The 18,895-nt window shown below is 44.2% G+C and overlaps 1 protein-coding gene across 3 annotated transcripts; it reads right to left on the bottom strand.

Annotated features, from left to right (window-relative positions):
• Nucleotides 1–847: 847 nt before the first annotated feature.
• On the bottom strand, nucleotides 848–17,966 carry LOC100384768 (SIT4 phosphatase-associated family protein). 3 transcript variants are annotated; one of them, XM_035961552.1, is made up of 19 exons: nucleotides 17,574–17,901; nucleotides 15,255–16,173; nucleotides 15,051–15,137; nucleotides 14,901–14,976; nucleotides 14,711–14,785; nucleotides 11,203–11,256; nucleotides 10,889–10,948; nucleotides 10,689–10,805; nucleotides 8,028–8,122; nucleotides 7,587–7,789; nucleotides 7,310–7,407; nucleotides 4,381–4,484; nucleotides 4,143–4,308; nucleotides 3,935–4,057; nucleotides 3,769–3,851; nucleotides 3,542–3,683; nucleotides 2,372–2,401; nucleotides 2,025–2,095; nucleotides 848–1,947 (listed from the first exon to the last, which is right to left on the bottom strand). In XM_035961552.1, the coding sequence occupies exons 5-19, from the start codon at nucleotides 14,780–14,782 to the stop codon at nucleotides 1,347–1,349; spliced, it is 2,019 nt and encodes a 672-aa protein (XP_035817445.1). In that variant the 5' UTR covers nucleotides 14,783–14,785; nucleotides 14,901–14,976; nucleotides 15,051–15,137; nucleotides 15,255–16,173; nucleotides 17,574–17,901; the 3' UTR covers nucleotides 848–1,346. The 3 variants fall into 3 exon arrangements, with proteins under 3 accessions (XP_035817445.1, XP_020397867.1, NP_001170695.2); NM_001177224.2 differs by having other exon boundaries at nucleotides 858–1,947; nucleotides 16,070–16,173; nucleotides 17,574–17,744; XM_020542278.3 differs by lacking the exon at nucleotides 15,255–16,173 and having other exon boundaries at nucleotides 17,574–17,966.
• Between the last annotated feature and the right edge of the window lie 929 nt (nucleotides 17,967–18,895).

The raw sequence follows: 18,895 nt of genomic DNA, 5'->3' as shown, positions 1-18,895 counted from the left end.
TTCAAGTGCATCTAACAACAATTCATTCAAATATTTTGTTAAAGCAGGAAATGACACCTACTTTACTCTCTATGTACATCGTGCGCGGGGCGTGCGTCATATACTAGTTTGTAACAAATCTCTTGCTGCCCTTTTGAAAACAAACAAGTTTGATTTTAAAAAACGAATCAATGGTCTCTTGAGGATGAGATACTTTTGAGTAACTGATGCTACTATACATATTTTTACAGCTTAAAACATTAATATGTTCATCTCATGCATGCTTGGCCCCTTGGAGATCAGCTTTTGGTGTAGGGCACTCCAAGGGCGGTGATTTCAACGATATATGTTAAGGCTGTCCTTAATAGCTTTTCTATCCCACCTACTATCATATCTTCTATTTTAAGTTCTACTATATAAATAATGTTCATAAGCAAAAGAGGATATCGACCTATGCAAGAGGTGTTTATTGATGTGGTCTTGTGCTTTGTTGAGGTTTCTTGGCACAAACTCTCTCTCTAGGAGTGCTTTGCTGAGGTTTCTTGGCACAAACTCTCTCTCTAGGATGTCTTAGGTTGTCTGCAGTGGGCAGCGGGTAATTGTGACCGAGGAGAATTGTTGGATAGAATAGGAAATCTTGCTAATTAGGATAGAGTACTTTTAGGGTAGAGAAATGGGGTATAACGAGTGGATAGCCTTAGCTCCCTGAACACTTTTGATCCTTGCTGTTTGCAAAGTCTTTCCTTTCCTAATTGAAAGACAGAATTCGTGCCGTCTTTAAAAAAAAACTGCTAGAAGTCCGCGACTAATGACTGTAAAGTCTAGAGAGAGGGAAAAGAGGACGTGGGGTGGGGTAGACGAGGAGCCGTCGATCAAGATGTCTTCAAATCTTTATGAAAAAAATAACATGTTCAAATCGAACTGACACATGTAGAGTCCGAAAAAAAAATACAATAGCTAGACTAGAAATAAAATCACATCTCATATTACAGTTCCAAAGTTAACCTAAAGCAACAGAAGACTAAGTAGCCAAAACCAGTTGCCACCCAAAGAATGTTCTTTCAGGTATCATATACCATGCCATGAAGACTGCCACCAAAGCACATGGACTGGAGGGTGAACTTCAAAGAAAATGACCAGTTTCAGACAAGGCGACTGACGTGCGTTAGTCAGTGGTGCTCATTTGTACAGTGGCATGCCACGGTTGATGGTAGAGCAATTACTTGCTTATTGTACAGCAGTTTGCTTCAGACTATCTTGTGGCAGCTGAGCACACATGAAGCAAGATGGATGCCCAAGCTGCACTCTACAGAGTTTTCAGTTCACAAGCAATCGCTCTGATCAGCTCAGCCCAGCATGTTGCTACTTCACTCGTTTGTTTTGGCTGCATCAGTTTTCTTTGCATCATCATCCTCGGCAGGAGCTTCCTTCACTGGTTGCTGCACATCAGTGGCATGGGCTACTTGTTCAGAAGATACTTCCGAGTTGGCAGGCTCACTACCGTTAACAGGAGCTGGCAAAGCTACAGAGACAGAACTGTCCAAAGATGATTCTGCCGGTTCATCCAATTTTCTTCCCACCTCTAATGGTTCATCTACTGTTTTCTCTGCCACTATCTCAACTGATGGGGCTGAAGACTCTGCGGCAGCCTCAGCCTCGGTATCGTTATTTGAAGCATTTGGATGCCATTCCATCCCTTCTTCATTTTTCAATCGCTCTTCCTCAGTACAACAATTTGGCTGTTCAGTACATTCTGCTACATCTTTTACCTCCTCAACACTACCATTTCCAAGATACACTGTTTCCATTTCATCCTCAGTGCCAATGACTTTACCATCATCAGCTTCCTCAGTCTTTAGTGATGTCTCCTCAGAATTGGGGGATGATGAAGGAACAGAGGCAGATGATCGGTCATCAATGCCTCTCTCTCCATCAAATGTGAACCAGTTTGAATTTGTAAAGAGGGAGCTGAAATACATAGATGCATAATCTATCAGCCTACACATGAAAACTAAAGGTGACAACATTTCAAGATAGTAAATTACCCTTCCTGGTCATCTCCCAGACGCAAAGAAGATATTACCACCTCAGCTGATTCATCATCAAAATACACATCCTGAAAGAGAATGAAGAAACAGTCCACTAAGATGTGGGAAACGTTCAACCGTTTTCTATGTGCGCAAAAACAATATATTTCATATTTATTGCACTTCATTACCAAAATGACCAAATTCCCCCCAAAAGAACAGGTTAATTATGTCTCTCCTACATAAAAAGCTGATTCCATTGAAATCTTTCATATTCAGGAAACAGCAGCTATCACATTGCATGTTACAACAAACTAAAATGAACAGGACAGCAATAAACGAGACAGTTCAACCTCAAGTATTACCTCATCATCTCTTTCAAGTGATCCTTGTGCCTGCATTGACAAAACCAAAATGTGTCACTAATATGTACCATTACTCTAGAATGTCTACATTTACGAGAAAATTACAATATCAAACATGAAATAGTCAGCATCATCAGACAGCTGATTCCCCTCGCAGGAAATAGGCGCTGGGAAATAAGTGTGTCGGTAGCAACAAGCTTGTCGGGGGTGATAATTAGGAATACCCAAATTATCCCCCCGAAGAACGCACTCAGGAGAAGTAAAGGCGTAACCCCCGAAGGGAAACAGCCAAGGTACCTCTTAAACCAAGGCCTCTCCCCGAGAGTCTCCCACCTCGGGCAGAACTCCGCCTCGCCTAAGGTCGCCACCGCTCCATCCGTCCCGCTCGAGCTAATCCCAGGCAGATAAGACAAAAGCGCCCGAAAACAAAAAGGGAAACACCCGCATTTAATGCGCATACCTACCCCACGCCGCGGCGAGAGGAGCACAGTGGCTCACAAGCTAATCCCTCGGCGTTGTTACAACAACTACGGTATGGGCGACCCCTCCTCTAAGGGCTCGGGAGTACGGACATCCCTTCGTCCTCGACCTCGGCTCTCAGCAGAAAATCAGCGGACCCAAGTCAACAATACAGTGCACCGTCATGTCGTGACTTACAGGACACCAAGACCACCCCTTGGACTACGGTGGCCCCAGGCTTCACAACATGTATCTCTTACGTGTATAAATAGGGCATGAGTTCCCCCAAAAAGCAGGACACACTAACGAACACTCAGTTCTCCACCCAGTCTTTGATATTGGCACTTGTCACAATCAGTTCTAGGGACTTGGGGACTTCCCCTCTCCCGCCGTGCTTGTAATCCCTACTGCGGGCACCTCGTTGCGAGTAATATAAGCCCCATCCCCCCTCAGCTGGAAGTAGGGCTTTGCATTGCCCGAACTAGGATAAATTGTTTGTGTCAACTCGTACACCATCTAGTGTCATGTGCGGCCGCACATACGCAAGGCGCAGGAGAGCCCGCGACGTGCGACCGAGAGGGCGTTCAGGGCGCAGGAAGGGCAGGCGCAGGATTAGGAAGGAAACTCCGCTGGCCACGCGACATTATTTACTAGTTGGTTAGGACCCTTAGTCCAAACACCGACAAAGCTATTTACTCAAAAAGATATCACCTCTTCGATGTCATCGCTGCTGTATATCCCATAACGAAATGCCTGACTTAAGTTATTAGCAAGAGCTGCCACGTCGTAGTCCCTGTCCCGGAAGTCATCATCATCACTGTCCCTACCACGGTCATGTAATGACGCCGGGCGCCTGCCGCAGCAAATCAATGGTAGAAATGTTTAGACAAAGTGAAATCAATAGCAGATATAAGATACAAGAATAAAACAGAACGTACCCACAAGCCCAATGATAAACATTCTCTACTTCATTACGTTTGACCAGCACATTTGTTTGCCATTCAACCCACTCATTATTTTCCTATTAAAACCAAAGAAATAATCAAACACGATAGTCAGCAGAAAACCACAGATGACCATAAGCCAAAAGATTTCTACGTTAACCTGTAAGTGAGCCTGGATTGTGTTGTTACTGTTGCCCAACTGAATAAGCTTATTGGCTATTCTTGTCATGTGGCCAACATTTCCAACTCTTGGATGTGTTTTTCCTTCAGTGGGAACAGTAGGCTGAGCATAGAAGACACCCAAGATGAAAAAGGAATTAGATCTCTAGGATAAAGTAAAAAAAGGTTACAGTGAATTGATAGCTTACCCCATTAGACTCAGTCGACAAAGATGAAAGCCTTTCTGAAACAAGAATTTTACCAACAATATCACATTCATGAAGAACATGCTCAACAACTTCAGGTCTTTTACCCTCCAGGCAAGAAACAATTATATTCTCAACATGATGGTGCAAAAAGTTGTTATATGGATACCTGTGTTAAAAAAATATAAAAGGGGTGCTTTTGACTGGAGAAACAGAAGAGTTCAAAAAAATCCACACTTACTCAAAGAACAAATCAATCGATCGCTTTATTGCTGACTGTCTTACTAGCTCCTTTTCTGCAGTTTCACTTCCAATTGTAAGCAGCACAGAGATGAATTCAACAATCTGAAAAATATACAAAATTAAATCCAGCTTAGTGCTAAAAGGAACAAGAAAAATGGCAGGCACAATAACATTGACAAAATAAAAAACAATAAAATGTCATCAAGCAGAAGACAGACTTGCACTTGATGCCAACGGATACATTCATTATTATCGGGCGGACACAGATACAGGGATACCGTGGATACATTTTAGTATTTTTCTTAAATAAAATAAATATAAGGAATATCAGATTTCTGGAAACAATAGCAGCCAAAAGGAGCATTGTTATTGCCTGCAATATTGGTGTTTTGTTCTTTTCCAGTTTTCCAATCAGTGAAAAGAATATTAAGCATCTCCATTCACTAATTTCCCAACAAATAAAGATCATAAATCACACAAAAACATAGAAGTAAAGTAGGAGCCCTGGTGTAAATGAAGTACTAGCACAGTGGCACAACTACTACTTGAATCTGTTGACTGTGGACCTCGTCCATGCTGCGTTTGTGCGTGCTAGGCATGGAGGATCTTCATGGGTGTGGAGGTGCATTGCTTGCCAACATGGTGGAGCATGCGGCTGGCAGCCGGTGGGTGGGGGTGCTCATCTGTGCTACATAGTAGCTCGTGCGGCCAGGCAGGCAGCAGCATTGTGCGCCTGGTATCCGTTGAGCTGATGAGGGAAAGGAGAGGGGCTGGAATGTATCTGCAGTATGTCCTAAAACATATCTGCCTGCCAAATCACGATTTATTGTTATTCCGATACGTATCAAAGCTGTATCATGTGCATATCCATATTGGATATGTATCCGATACAGGATACGCTGCACACCCCACATATACATGCATCATAGATTAGATTACCAACAGAATACACACATGTCATGGATAGACCCTAACCAAAAGGAGTCCAACTAGCATGTGGAGCGCATCCAATCCAGTCCAGTTCATTACCACGTTAATCCAATCATCCAAATAATTCTCAATGACAACAGGTTTGGCCACACCAGCAGCACAGCATGGCATCAAAGAAAGGGGGCAGCTTCACCTCCACAAGGCTCCGCTACTGGGCCAGCAAGGGGCCTAGAAGCCAAAGGCGCATGCATGCATACCAGGTGTGGCAAACCCTGTCTGGCACATGCGCTTTCCGAACATCTGCCAGCACCTGCTCACCTTGGCGCCTGCAGAGTCTATCGCCAAAAGCTTGAGCTCGGGAGAGGCCACAGCTGTGCCTGCGACCACTACAGCCGCCAAAGAGGAAGGACGGAAGGTTAACTGGGCGGGAGGTACCGACACCACAGCTGCTGGCTGCTGCTTATTCTTTAGGTCGCAATAGAACTTGGAGCGACAGTCCAGAGTTGGTGCTGCCAAAGAAGCCGCAGCTGTTGGTGCACAGGTGGTGGCCCTCCTGCCACTCCGCTATTGCTCCTCCGCCATAGCCGCCAGACCAAATCAGGGGAGCGCAAGTATCAAGTATGGCTGGGTTGGGAGATTGAGAAGCAGAGGGCAGAAGGGATTAAAAAGGCACAGCGTAAAGGTGTGCTGGCCTAACTAAGTGATGAACTCATGATGTGATGGCCGCCAGAGGATGCTGTTGCCCAGGGGAGGGGGGTAGCAACAAGTGGACGCAGAGGCCACCTGATAACAAGTGGTTGCCGCTACCACCAACGAAGTCCAATGAATTTGTGGATACTTCCTTCAGGTATCCAAATGCATCGGGTTGTTTTGAGTCTCATGGCAATGAATATCCAGATCTGAACAACATCCATCCAATTAAATCCAATGTGGGTTGAGTCCATTTGGATTCTAGATGATCCAAATCCATTATCAGGTCTAGCCATGGATAGGTTCTGTTCGGCCTTTTCATCAATGTCCAGGGACCCATATACATGGTCAGGACTCCATACACTGATGAGATGCGCTGGAGTATGTCTGCTTAGCAATCTAGACAAACAAATGTTAATAAAGCCTCAATCTTCCGAGAAGCATCATTAGGCTGAGCCAAGTGGCCAAAATATAGCACCTGAACCAGATGACAGCACCATCATCAGTGGTACCTAAATGATCTTAGTTGCCACATTAATATGTTGTCCATCACCTCAGTCTGCAGTGCCGTAAAATCAAGGGTCCTGAGCTGCTACGTGAAGCCACACCAGAAATGGTTTCCATCATACAATGACATGCGTCACGCAGAGCCTTCTTAGCCTCCACGAAGGTGCTTAATGGACCATTCTTGATATATAAAGCTGTGTTCCTTGCTTGATGCTTTTCTAGTTTTTAGAGATTCAAGGATCTTTTTCGTTTTTTTAGTGTTGAACCGCTCAAAGCTTAGGAAAGAAGCATACATAGAGAGGATAAGGGAGGTGGATCAGATAGGAGTGAATTACTGTAATTTCAATTGAATGTTTGTAGTACTGATTTTTCTGAAGGAACACTCAATACTCCAATCACTTCTACTGATCTTTCTTTAGTTCAAAGGTACAAAAAACATTAATAAAAAGGATAGTTATATTTAAGCATTCTTGGGGACATGGCAACAGCTAAACAAGGTGATATCAGGCATGCATAGTCAGCTTTCTCACTTACAAATCATTAAATCCCCAATGGCACACGAGCTCTTTTTTTCGTACCAAAGCTACTAAAAAACATAACCAATCCAACATCTCACCCACAACAATGTCCAGAAAAAGTACAAAATTATAGAAACACTATGGTGAGCATAGATAAGTTAAAAATAGTAAAATACAACTGAACACGTAAATCAGTTCATATGAAAAACGAAGAATGTATGCAATAAGATTAGGTCATTGAAGTCCCTGGTTAATTGTAAAAGACAGAGCATTATATTGTACCTTCAGACGATGTTTTCCAAGAGGTGGGCGCAAACATCCATAAGTTGTTGGCAACACACTTTCAGCAGCCGATGTGTCCAATAAATTCAGCAAGTTGCCTGAAAACTTATGTCAGTCAAACCAATAAATCAACGAATATAGAATTTGAAACATTGTCTAGCATACATTTCTAAGGCCCAGTTATGAAACAAGATAACATATGATTTCCTAAGTCTTACAAATTATGAAGCAAGATGTCGCAAATGAAATAAATATGCATGAAATATCTAACACTCACCTAGACTCTCAAGCATACCATCAACTGTCTCTGGACTGGCCATGACCAATGCCCCATGACTTAAGTTGCTTTTGAATGCTTGATACGAAGCTGATGCTAGTCTTTTTGGATCCAGCAAAGATATGCACACTGACAGTGAATGAAGCAGAACAGATTTGGGTCTTGATTCTTCAAGAGCGTGATGGAACAACCTCCGAACAAAACTGCAATTTTCATAGAACATAACAAGAAAAAAGATTTGAGGAAGGAATTAAACAATGAAATTCCCACTTGTATGGGGTGAGGCCTCTGCAAAAATATAGTTACTGCATTTTAGACCTCTTTATAACTCATGTAGCATACTTTTCAGTACAATACAGAAGATATGAACATTGTTTCTTGGCAAAAAAAATACCAAATGAGTAACTTGTAACAGTAGAATGAAGTTAGAAGTTAGAATACCTTGGACTGCATATCTTTGCAGCAAGAGATGGAGGCGCACACCGAGTAACTGCACATAGAATTTCCGCAGCATTGGCATGCACTTCAGGAGAATCCTGTTTGGCAATAATATACATGAACTTTCCCAGTAGGAAACATTTCTACCACGACCACGACCGTTCTTACAACAAATAGAATATGCTTGAGAAGTGTTAACACTACAATATTTATGGGAGGGGAGTATGTATAACCCTGTCAAATGACGTACAAATCTAAATTTCATCCTCAACTATCAAAGATGGTATTTAATAATCTCCAAAAGTATGTATTCCAGAATAAGAAAAATCTCCCAGACATAAATTTCCAGTACATACCCCCTAATACTAACACTTCGTTTTGCTGCTAATGTACCATCCTTTTTTTTTCTTGAACACACATTAAAATTGCACATCATTATATTAAGCAGAAAAAGAGAGGCCTGAAGTAGATCAATATACAAGCTGCCATAAGAGGCAGTCAAAAAAAGAGAGGAAGATAAGGCTATCTCCAGCAGCTCCCCTATCCTTTCTTCTACCTCATCCCCTATTTCAAATTTCACTCTGTAAGCAATGCTATCTACAGTGCAAAACTGTGTTTTGCGCGGCCATATACACAATCTGCTGGGCACAGCCTAAGGGGGAGGGGGACAACAACACCCTGTACTAAGACCAGTCTTCTAAGGGCTTTTGCTCCTGCCATTCCCCATAGCTTAGCGTCTTCTTGGATATCTTGTAAGATTTTGTTGATGTTCGGGGAAGGCCCCATCAAAGACACATGCATTCCTGTGTTTCCATAACCACCATGCTACAAGAATCGACATGGAGTTATATCCTTTCCTCTATGGTTTTGGCACTTTAAGCTCTGCTTGCCTCCACCATTCCTGTATTGTAACATCAGTCATACCTGGGGTAGGATGCAACCCCACCTTGCTCAGGACCCAGGACAAGGTTTCTCTAGCAAAAACACACGACAAGAGGATGTGTTGGGCTGTTTCTTCCTGCTGGTCACATAGGAGACATTTCTCCGGATGATCCAGTCCCCAATGGGCTAATCTATCTGCCATCCAACACTTATTAAGGGAAGCTAACCAGATAAAAGATTTGCATCTCGGAGGTGCCCAAGTCTTCCAAATCCTCTCACTTGGCTCAAAATTTATTAATCCAGCGAGGAAGCGATCATAAGCCGACTTTGCTGAATATTACCCTGTAGCTGGTGGCAACCAGTGGTGCGCATCCAAGACCCCCGGCTGAAGCTGAACTTCTTGAGGTAAATCCCAGACCAGGAAAAAATTCAGGAGGACTTCAGCAGGCAGGCTGCCAGATAGATCAATCACCCACCTATTATTCAGCAGTGCTTCCTGAACTGTTCTGATTGGCTCACATGCTTACTAAGGCATTTCAAATTCATTATAGCTGGGAGAATCAAACACATTGGCCAACATGGCTGGCCGCTGCCCACCACTAACCTTCAGATCTATACAAACAACTTCTCTCATCCACACACCTCAGCTCCTCTGAACCAGCATCAGCAACTGATCAGGTTGCATTGGATGAAACAGCAGGAAAGAATGGTCAAGCAGAAAGGGTCCATCCAGATTCAACAATGTGTCGCTATACATGCTTCAAGGTTCACCTATGCCAATTGGTTGCAGCAGTAACTGAATCAAGCTATCAGCAAGGTGATTAAGAACATCTGAATATGTGTGAGATTTGATGGGGAGAGTCAAATGGACATGGCGACTATCAATTTGAGAAGGAATGACAATGGTTTATGGCTTAGCTGCAAGGTGCATTAGGGAATTAGGGAAATGTAGCAAGTATAGTAACAGAGGATACTAGGAAGAAATGAATGTTCATGAAATGGGCTTTCAATACTCCCTCCGTCCCAAAACGATAAGCCTACTTTGATCAGGGAAAAGTAATGCAAATAAATTTTGACCCTTAATTTCTCCTATAATATATTGTCATGTGAGCAAAAATCAATATCACCTCAGAGGCAATTTGAATACGAATCTATTGATGCAGGTTCTGTCCTAAAGTTGTACATAATTTGAATAATTATTGGTCAAGGTTTCCAAAATTTGACTTTTCCCTACACAAAATATGCTTATCATTCTGGGAGGGAATATTTATTTTAATTGGGTGACCAAGTCAACGCATAGTGTATTCCTACATGGAAAAGCAACCAACAAAAACTGTTACAACTTAAAGAAAATCAGTCACCCAAGCACCCCCTGCCACCTAGTACCGGATAAGAGCCTAGCCTACCAATCTACGATTAAGTACTAAACCATATAGTGCATAGCCCTTGAGCTGTCTGTAAAACTAGATTAGAAATGAAGGTTTTATAACTTTTAGAAGTTTGGAGGGTTAAAGAAATCTAATTCCCAGTTTTCAATACGTTTAGTGTTATGCGGGTGGTTTCCCTGTCACTTTTGTTGCGTAATTGAGATGGTCACTGTTATCCATGTCACAGAGGTAAGAACATTTCAAATACATGCTCAATTTCTGTTTTTTGAGAAGTTCAGTAAATCAAATATATAACTAAAATAGGAACTTATGCTTGCAATTTCCTGAGAAACAATGTCACCACCACTTATGCCCTAAATATATTCCTGCACATTAGGGTTTTTTTTGTACTTACCGACGAGTTAAACTTATCTGCAATCATTTCAAGTACATTTGTATTTTCTAACCACTGCAACGTATCACCATAGTTTGAATATATGGTCTCATCAGCACCAATCAGTCGTATCAGCACCTAAAGAATCCAGGGACAGCATCAACCAAATGCACCCAATAATTCATTAATTAAAAATAACCGATGAATCGTGATAAACTTACCTCCATTATCGATGTGATGCCAATCAGGTCAACAAGCTGGACAACTATCTCTGGATGCCCCTATAAAAAGCAATAATAAAGGTAGTTACAGAAACTATTAGCTTGTAGACACAGTGAAAGGGTACCACAATTTTGCTTAAGCAGATTTCATATAGATAAGAGTATAGATGAAAACTAAACCGAGTGTTAAAAGGATAGCAATTAAACAAACTATGTGAACACAAAAACATGAGAGAAGTAGAAGTGTGATGCAAGACTTTGCATTTAAATACATAAAACAAAGTATCCTTTTCACAAAAGGATATGGGGAATACCTGAACATAACTCATAAGTGGAGCAGTCTTCCGCAGCACCAAACATATTACCACCTACAATTCATAATTATATAACTTAACTGAATTCAGGCTCAGCATAAAAACTACATATTGAAGTCTAGCCCCAAAATGACAAACTTCTCCATAAAAACACTGTCCGATGATTCAGATAAACCAGGTTCTCTTTCATAATGAGTGTGGCATGTGGTGTCTATCTGGTGCTTCTTGTGAGTGAAGTAGAATGAAGGAATTGTGTGTATTGATAGAGTAGAGTGCTGTTACATATATAGGGGAAGAGCCAGAGGCAAAGGAAACCTCCTAAACAAGGAAACAGCAGGACCCTAATTGATCCTTACCATCCTGGACTCATCCCCAAATCTCTCTCTATCCTAACTTGCTATACAAGGCTGGCCGGCTGCTTATGGAAGCCAGGCAACACGCCTATATACAAGGCAATGAATATTTGTTGTCTAACATCCCCCCGCAGTCGATACGTTCCATTGAGCGAACGTTGAGGCTGGACCGAAAATCAGTGAACATCGAAGATGGCAGACCTTTGGTGAATACGTCAGCATACCGTGAAGTCGTCGGTACATGTAGGACACGAACATTGCCAAGAGCACCATGTCCCCGAACGAAATGAATGTCGATCTCCACATGTTTGGTGCGCTGGTGCTGAACGGGGTTGGAGGACATGTAGACAGAACTGATGTTGTCACAGTATACCAAGGTCGTCTTCGACAGAGGAGCATGCAATTCAGTCAAGAGTTGTCGAAGCCAAGTTGCCTAAGCAACAGCATTAGTAACATCACGGTATTTGGCTTCAGCACTGGAGCGAGAAACCGTATTCTGGCGCTTGGAAGACCAGGAGACCAGGTTGTCGCCGAAGAAGACACCATAGCCAGAGGTGGACCTGCGGGTGCCTGGACAGCCCGCCCAATCGGCATCAGAGTAAACGACCAACTCAGTTTGAGAAGTTGGTCGAAGAAACAGCCCCAGATGCAAAGTGCCTCTGATGTATCGTAGGGATGTGTTTGAGGGCAGCCAAGTGTGGTTCCCGTGGATTCCATGAGGAGACAAACCTGCTGAACAGCATAAGCAATGTCTGGACGGGTGAATGTAAGGTACTGAAGAGCTCCTGCAAGACTGCGGTAATCAGTGGGATCCGAAACTGGAGTGCCATCAGAGGGGACAGTTGTAGTAGCTCCTGGTGCATCAGGGGGCGCCGGGGCTGATGGCCCAGCAGCATCAGACGCCTGGGCTGCTGGTGAAGGAGACGTTGTGACAGGAAGACGACGGCGATAATACACCTGTCCACAGAAACGGTCGACGGTGATCGCCCTGGGGGCAACCAAGGTAGCTGCTGGTGGAGCCGACTGCACGACGCGAGTCCCTGGAGCATCAGGGAGCGCCAGGGCTGCTGGTCCAGCAGCATGAGGCGCCGGAGCTGCTAGTCCAGCAGCAGGAGACGTCAGGGCTGTTGGTGAAGGTGAGGAAGCCTGCTGAAGCTCACGCGGCTGTCCAAGGAACTGTGGTGAGTAGTCCAGGGCAGCCACAGGTGGTTCGCCAGGTGAACGATCCTTTGTTGCAGCAGAGCCAGAGGAAACGAGGGCGCGCCTTGTGGCGGGCGAGGCGAGGTAGGCGGTCGCTGACCCGGCCACATGTAGATAGCCCCTGACCAAGGGTTGTAGTAGCTGTAGTGGGACCCCTAGCCAGCGGATGATCCAGCGTCGGAGCGGCTGGTGGTGGAGTGCCTACCACTGCTGCGTTTTCCCCTCTTGTCGCGCTGGTTGGAGCTGTAGCGGACGCCGGAGCCTCCCCCAAAGGGCTGCGAGGGGGCCGACAACTGTGTGGCCGACTGCTGGGAATGACGAGGAGCGCCGGTGGAGGGCGCAGAAGGAGTAGTGCTGCTCATGTTGCCAGACGCAGTGAGCGCAGCAAGGGCAGCAGCAGGTGGAGCCTTCGCCATGGTGAGCTCCTCAAGAGCAAGGTCGTCGCGGACCTGCAGAAAACTGGGCAGGGGGTATGTGCGACGAAGATGCAGACCCAGCGTAAGGAAGCGCTCGTTAAGACCTCGGATGATGTTGAGGACAAGAGTTCTGTCGGAGACGGGCTCGCCAAGGTCGCGAAGTTCCTCGGCAAGCTTTTTGTAGCGACGGCAGTATTCGGCAACGGGAAGGTCGCCCTAGGAGAAGAGCGTAACTCTTGGTCGGCGTAGAGAGCACGGGTGGTGCAGTTCCCTAGTAACTGTGACTCAATGGAGAGCCACAAGACGCGAGTTGTGACGCCACGCTAGGAAACAGTGTCGGCGAGGTCGTCAGAGATGGTGTTGAGGATCCAAGTACGGACGACGGCGTCCATGCAAACCCAATCGGGCGAGGCATATGCAGTGATATTGGAGAGAGCATGACCTTCCAGAGAGAACTTGGTTAGGGTGAGGAGGAAGGTATCGCACCATCGGGCGTAGAATGTGGAGTTGACGTCGAGGAGGAGCGAGATGAGGGTGTGAATGTTCTGCACTGCCACTGTCTGGGCGTGTAGGTTCAGCAGCGTTGCAGCCTCATGGTGTAGGAGCGTTGCGTCCAAAGGGGAGACACCGCCGTCTTGGATGTCACCGTCGGGATCTCTGTGGGAGGAAGCGTCGTCACTGGGTGGAGGCGTCGTAGCAGCCGCGCGTTCACGAGCAGCACGTTCCAGGGCCGCACGCACGCGAGCATCCGCCGCATCGCGTTCCTGTTGGGCGACGACGGCCTCCCACTCGGTGTCGGCGGCGCGGGCCAGAGCGGCGGTGCGAGCAGCCTGGGCTTGGCTCTCGCGTTCCTGGACAGCATCATCCTCTTGTGGGACAACAAGGGGATCAGACTCGATGCCTGAGATGGCAGCGGCCATGGAGCAGCGTTGAGAAAAAAAAGGCGCGTTGGAGCAGCGCCGAAGAACAGCGCGCTGGAAGCGGAAGCGGCAGGGAAAAAAGGCCTAGACTCGTGATACCATGTGAGTGAAGTAGAATGCAGGAATTATGTATGTATTGATAGAGTAGAGTGTTGTTACATATATAGGGGAAGAGCCAGAGGCAAAAGGAAACCTCATAAACAAGGAAATAGCAGGACCCTAATTGATCCTTACCATCCTGGACTCATCCCCAAATCTCTCTCTATCCTAACCTACTATACAAAGTTGGCCGGCTGCTTATGGAAGCCAGGCATCACGCCTATATACAAAGCAATGAATATTTGCTGTCTAACACTTCTGTACTCCAGGTGCTCTTCATGAGGTCACTCACCCCTGACCTTTAATGGTCTAGTGGGTTGAGAGGGTTGTCTCAAGTGTTTTTTTCTGGGACTTGTTTTTTGTATACCCGTGGAGTACGGTGTGTGGTGCAGGGTGGGGCATAACATCTCTCCTGTTCTGTGTACACTTGGTACAGTTTGTTTCATCTATCTTAACATAATGTCACACAGTTTTCCTTCGTTGTTTGAGAGAAAATATTGATTCAGATTGACTAAGTTACCTTACTGAAGTAACCAGACAATAATGTACTATGCGGATGATCAGGTTTCACAAATGAGAAAAGCAAATCCATTAGCTGCAACACAGACAAGGAGAAAAGGGAAATAAAGTAAGCTATAATATAATAATCTACAGCTAGAAATTTTCCAAGGAAAAACTTCAAAGGGCAAATATATGACAAGAATGCCAACCTCTTCATCCTCTACTAGGGTCCTCAAAATGACATCGATTTCGCAAGTAAATATTTCAGAAGCAATAAATGGGAACCTACAAGAAGTTTGAATGGATGGGAACTTCAGAGTTTTACATAAAATAACAACACTAGTGATCAATGGTCATACTTGAAAGATCGCTTCCTTTCAGCATCATCTGGAACTTCTTCCACAACATAACGAAGCAACTGTTCCACCTGAGCCTTGTCACGTAAGCTACACAAAACAATTCAAGTTACATACAGAGAAATCAGTACTATTGGGTAAACTAAACATCATCGTGTTGAAAGACTCAATAAAGGAAATCCGGATAAGGTATATAATAATTCATACAGCAATATCCTCCAACAAGAAAATGTGCTGTGGTCTACTAGGTTTAGTAATAATTAACTACTCCCACCAGTGTGCACATAACTTTTCAGACAGAATTATTGAACTGCATGGAGTATTCTGTATGCTTTTGTTGTCTGAAATGTCATGTAAATGTAAGTAGAGATAGTAACACATTTTGGCCCAAAGACAAAAGCATACTTCTTTGCAGATAATACAAACTATATATAGAATAGTACCAATAATCAATATATATAGTTAAATGAAATACAATTTCACGTGCATATGAGGACTGTTAGCACTAGCCAGTTCAACCCAAAAGCTTAAGCCGTTAGGAGAAGGTAGTTAATCCACTTATACATTTCAACACCCTCACTCACGTGCAACTAGAGAGAAAGGTGCAAACGTGGAAATAAAGGAGCAGAGGCACAAATAAAGCCTCTGGCAGGATTCGAACTCAAGACATCTGGCTTTACTACCATGTTAGAGTGCACGCACTAGCTAGTTCAATCCAAAAGATTAAGTCGTTAATAGAAGGTAGTGACTAGTGAATCCACTTATACACTTCAACAAGTACCTTTGCAGGAACAATAAGTGCAGAAATAAGACAAGTATATCATATAAACATGCTTATTGATTACTTATTGTTATTACTACTCTAATAGGCATTTCATTTGCCACAGCAACCTCCACTCTATGTCTCACAATTTACAAGTGAAATTATATTAATACAGCTCACACAAAAAATAAATACTAAGGTAAGTTGCATCAGTAGATTGATCATGCTGCTCATATCACAGAAATCAATAAGAAATTACAAGTTTATGAGTCGTGAGTTAAGTGCTTTGCACTCCTGAATAATTTCATCCTCGTCAAGAAGTTCTTCCAATGTAAAATTTTCTTTGTCAAGAATTGTATCCACCTGGAAAAAATAAAGCACTAAGTTAACAGAATTAAGACAGGGCCGTACCTGTGGGGGGTCGAGCCGAGTGGCCGCCCAGGGCCCCGAAAATATTGCCCCCCTCAAGTATATACTTAAGTATAGTACTTAATTATTTAATTTGTCCAAACAGTGTTTGTTTGGTTGACTCAACCATCCTATGCTAAGCGGGCAATCCAGCCTTTGTTATCTTGCTCACTAACATAAGCCAGAAGCAGCTGTTGGCCTGCTCAAGTAAGCCAGTTTTCAAGTCAGTACTCAGAACAGAATACATCTAGAAAACATAATTCCCGTCGTGTTGCCGCCACCACGTCTCCAAAGGACTGGAGAGTCCAGACAGAACTACAAAAACGCCAGGACACGCCATCGACAATCGACCTTCGCATGTACACATATACCATAGGCAATAGCTAACTCATTGTGTTTTGTCGTTCGGTCTATCAAAATGTGTTTTTATATATGGTTCTGCCCAGAGCCCCTAAAGTCTCAGACACGGCCCTGAATTAATAACTCTCTTTAATAGTAAATGAGTAAAAAACACAAGGCCTCCATGGATCAAGCTATTTGCAGTGACTAAACTGACCATCGAAAGAATAAGAATGGTTTACAATGAAAGTGATCAAGTTCAAGAATCACTTCAAAAACAAAATCGGATATATATTAAGTTGCAAGCTTGTACATAAAATTACAGGTGTCACATCATTTTTATTCCATTGTATATATTATGTGACTATGCAGTGAACAAAACAGAATTTAATCCCAGTAAATCCAACGAGGGCATTTCCATGAGCATAACTAAAAAGAAATATATTGGCAAGGGCATATTGCAATGGTACACTATTCCAGCGTGAAATGCAAATACTTTCTGCAGCAGCAGCAGTGCCCTATGCATAACAAACAATTGTCTATCACAAAAGTTCATGAAACAGAATGCCACAAGATAATAGGTTCAGCATAACAAAACAAACAAAGCCTCCTCTTTGCCATAAAATGAATCTCCTGTCACACACAAATGATTCAGTCCTCCCCGAAACCTAAGCCCAATCAGAACCAAGGCGTATCATTCCTTTCAGCAGCACAAGCTCTGACCCCACTGGCACCCTCAAATCCACGGGAACAGCATACACGTACATCGATGCAAAATCACACATCTCGCAGCCACAGCGCACTCGTACACTAATTCCAGCACGAAGCTCCAAGGGAAATATTCAAAATAAGCGAGCATTGCAGCCCAACAGCCGAATCCAAAATCCAATCCACCGACCCAATCCGAAACAAGCAAACAAACCACACCAGCAGCTCTCAGCAACAGCGCCGCGCGCCCACGCTCCCAACCTGAGAAGCAACAGTGTGTAATGAGGAGCAAAGGAGGGGGAACTCACGGGCGAGGCCGCGGAGAGGCCGGTCATGCGCCAGAACATGGCGGCGGCGGTGGGAAGAACAGCAGCGGATCTAGGGTTTGGGGCGCCGGGGAGCGAGAATGGATGACGGGTCCACGCGAATTCGAGTAGCGGCGGCGAATCGCCCGGCCGGGGAGGGCAGGTCTGATGGGGAGAGCTGGCGAGCGGATCGAATTGGGATCGCGAGATGGTAAGGGAGGCGCACGCTCGCGCACCACGCACGAAGGATGAAAAAAGAGCACGCTTTTCTTTTCGGCTTCCGTTTCTTTCCTCCGTTTGGGGAAATTTGATTTGGGTTGGATTTGGGGTAAATGTTCTGCCACCGGGCGCTGTTACTTTCACCGGGGCAGCTGGCCGCTGGCCGCTGGCAGACACGTGAACGGATTGCAGAGTTTTTGCCTGATTTCTCTTCGACCCTGTTTGGCACATCTTATTTTCAGCTTTTTCACAAATTTAACTAGAAGTTATGCCAAACAACTAGCTTCTGCAGCAGCTTATCAGTTCAGCTGCTTCTCAGAATACACTAAAAGCAGCCAACAAGCAGAAACTGCTTTTCACCAGCTTATCAAATAAGCCGCTTTTTCAACAAGCGGCAGCTGTGCCAAACAGGGCCTTCTTGTCGTTTGAGACTTGTACGGGGAAATTTGTTTCGAAGAACTACCCAATATTTTTTATTAATTTGCTTTCATGTATATATACTTAATTAAATAAAATTGTGTCATACTTCTTTCATTTTAAATTATTGTAAACCCTAATATAAGAGTCTCAAGACTTGAATCATTCAATAATAATAATAATAATAGAGATTACTTTGATTCTGTGTTTTATGATGGGGGCATATTTCTCTTTAAAAGTAAATAGGGTTAATCATTTCCTATAATTAATCTTGGTGATTGATGACCAACGTAAACACGTGGACTAACTATTTTGTCTAGAATTCATGTATTACAGGTGCATAAGGTTCAACATAAACCAAGAAAGGAATCAAGTTAAAGACACAATTTAATTGGAGCAAAAGAAACTTGAGTGTGCTGAAAAATGACGCATCGGACTGTCCGGTGCACCAATGTCGTACAACTCAAAACCAGCCCTCTCGAGAATTTGAAGACGTGCTCCGCTATAATTCACCGGACCGTCCGGTGAGCCAGCGGAGCAACGGCTCTCTGCGCCAACGGTCGACTTTGCAAAAGCAAGATTGTCGCAACAGAGTCAGAAGCACAGAAATCAGAGGGCACCCGACTGTCCGGTGTGGCACCAGACTGTCCGGTGTGGCACCGGACTGTCCGGCGCAGCTAGAAGACAAA

The sequence above is a fragment of the Zea mays genome, chromosome 8, assembly GCF_902167145.1.
Source record: "Zea mays cultivar B73 chromosome 8, Zm-B73-REFERENCE-NAM-5.0, whole genome shotgun sequence".
NCBI lineage: Eukaryota > Viridiplantae > Streptophyta > Magnoliopsida > Poales > Poaceae > Zea > Zea mays.
Note: the sequence above shows the minus strand (reverse complement) of the source record. Positions and strands in the feature narration are given on the sequence as shown.

Excerpts from the sequence above, each read along its gene's own strand:
- LOC100384768 (NM_001177224.2), bottom strand. The coding sequence starts at position 17,612 with ATGTTCTGGCGCATGACCGGCCTCTCCGCGGCCTCGCCC. Across the intron at positions 16,174-17,573 it reads GCCTCTCCGCGGCCTCGCCC|GTGGATACAATTCTTGACAA; the intron begins GTGAGTTCCCCC and ends TATTTTTTCCAG. Across the intron at positions 3,852-3,934 it reads CAATCCAGGCTCACTTACAG|GAAAATAATGAGTGGGTTGA; the intron begins GTTAACGTAGAA and ends TGGTTTTAATAG.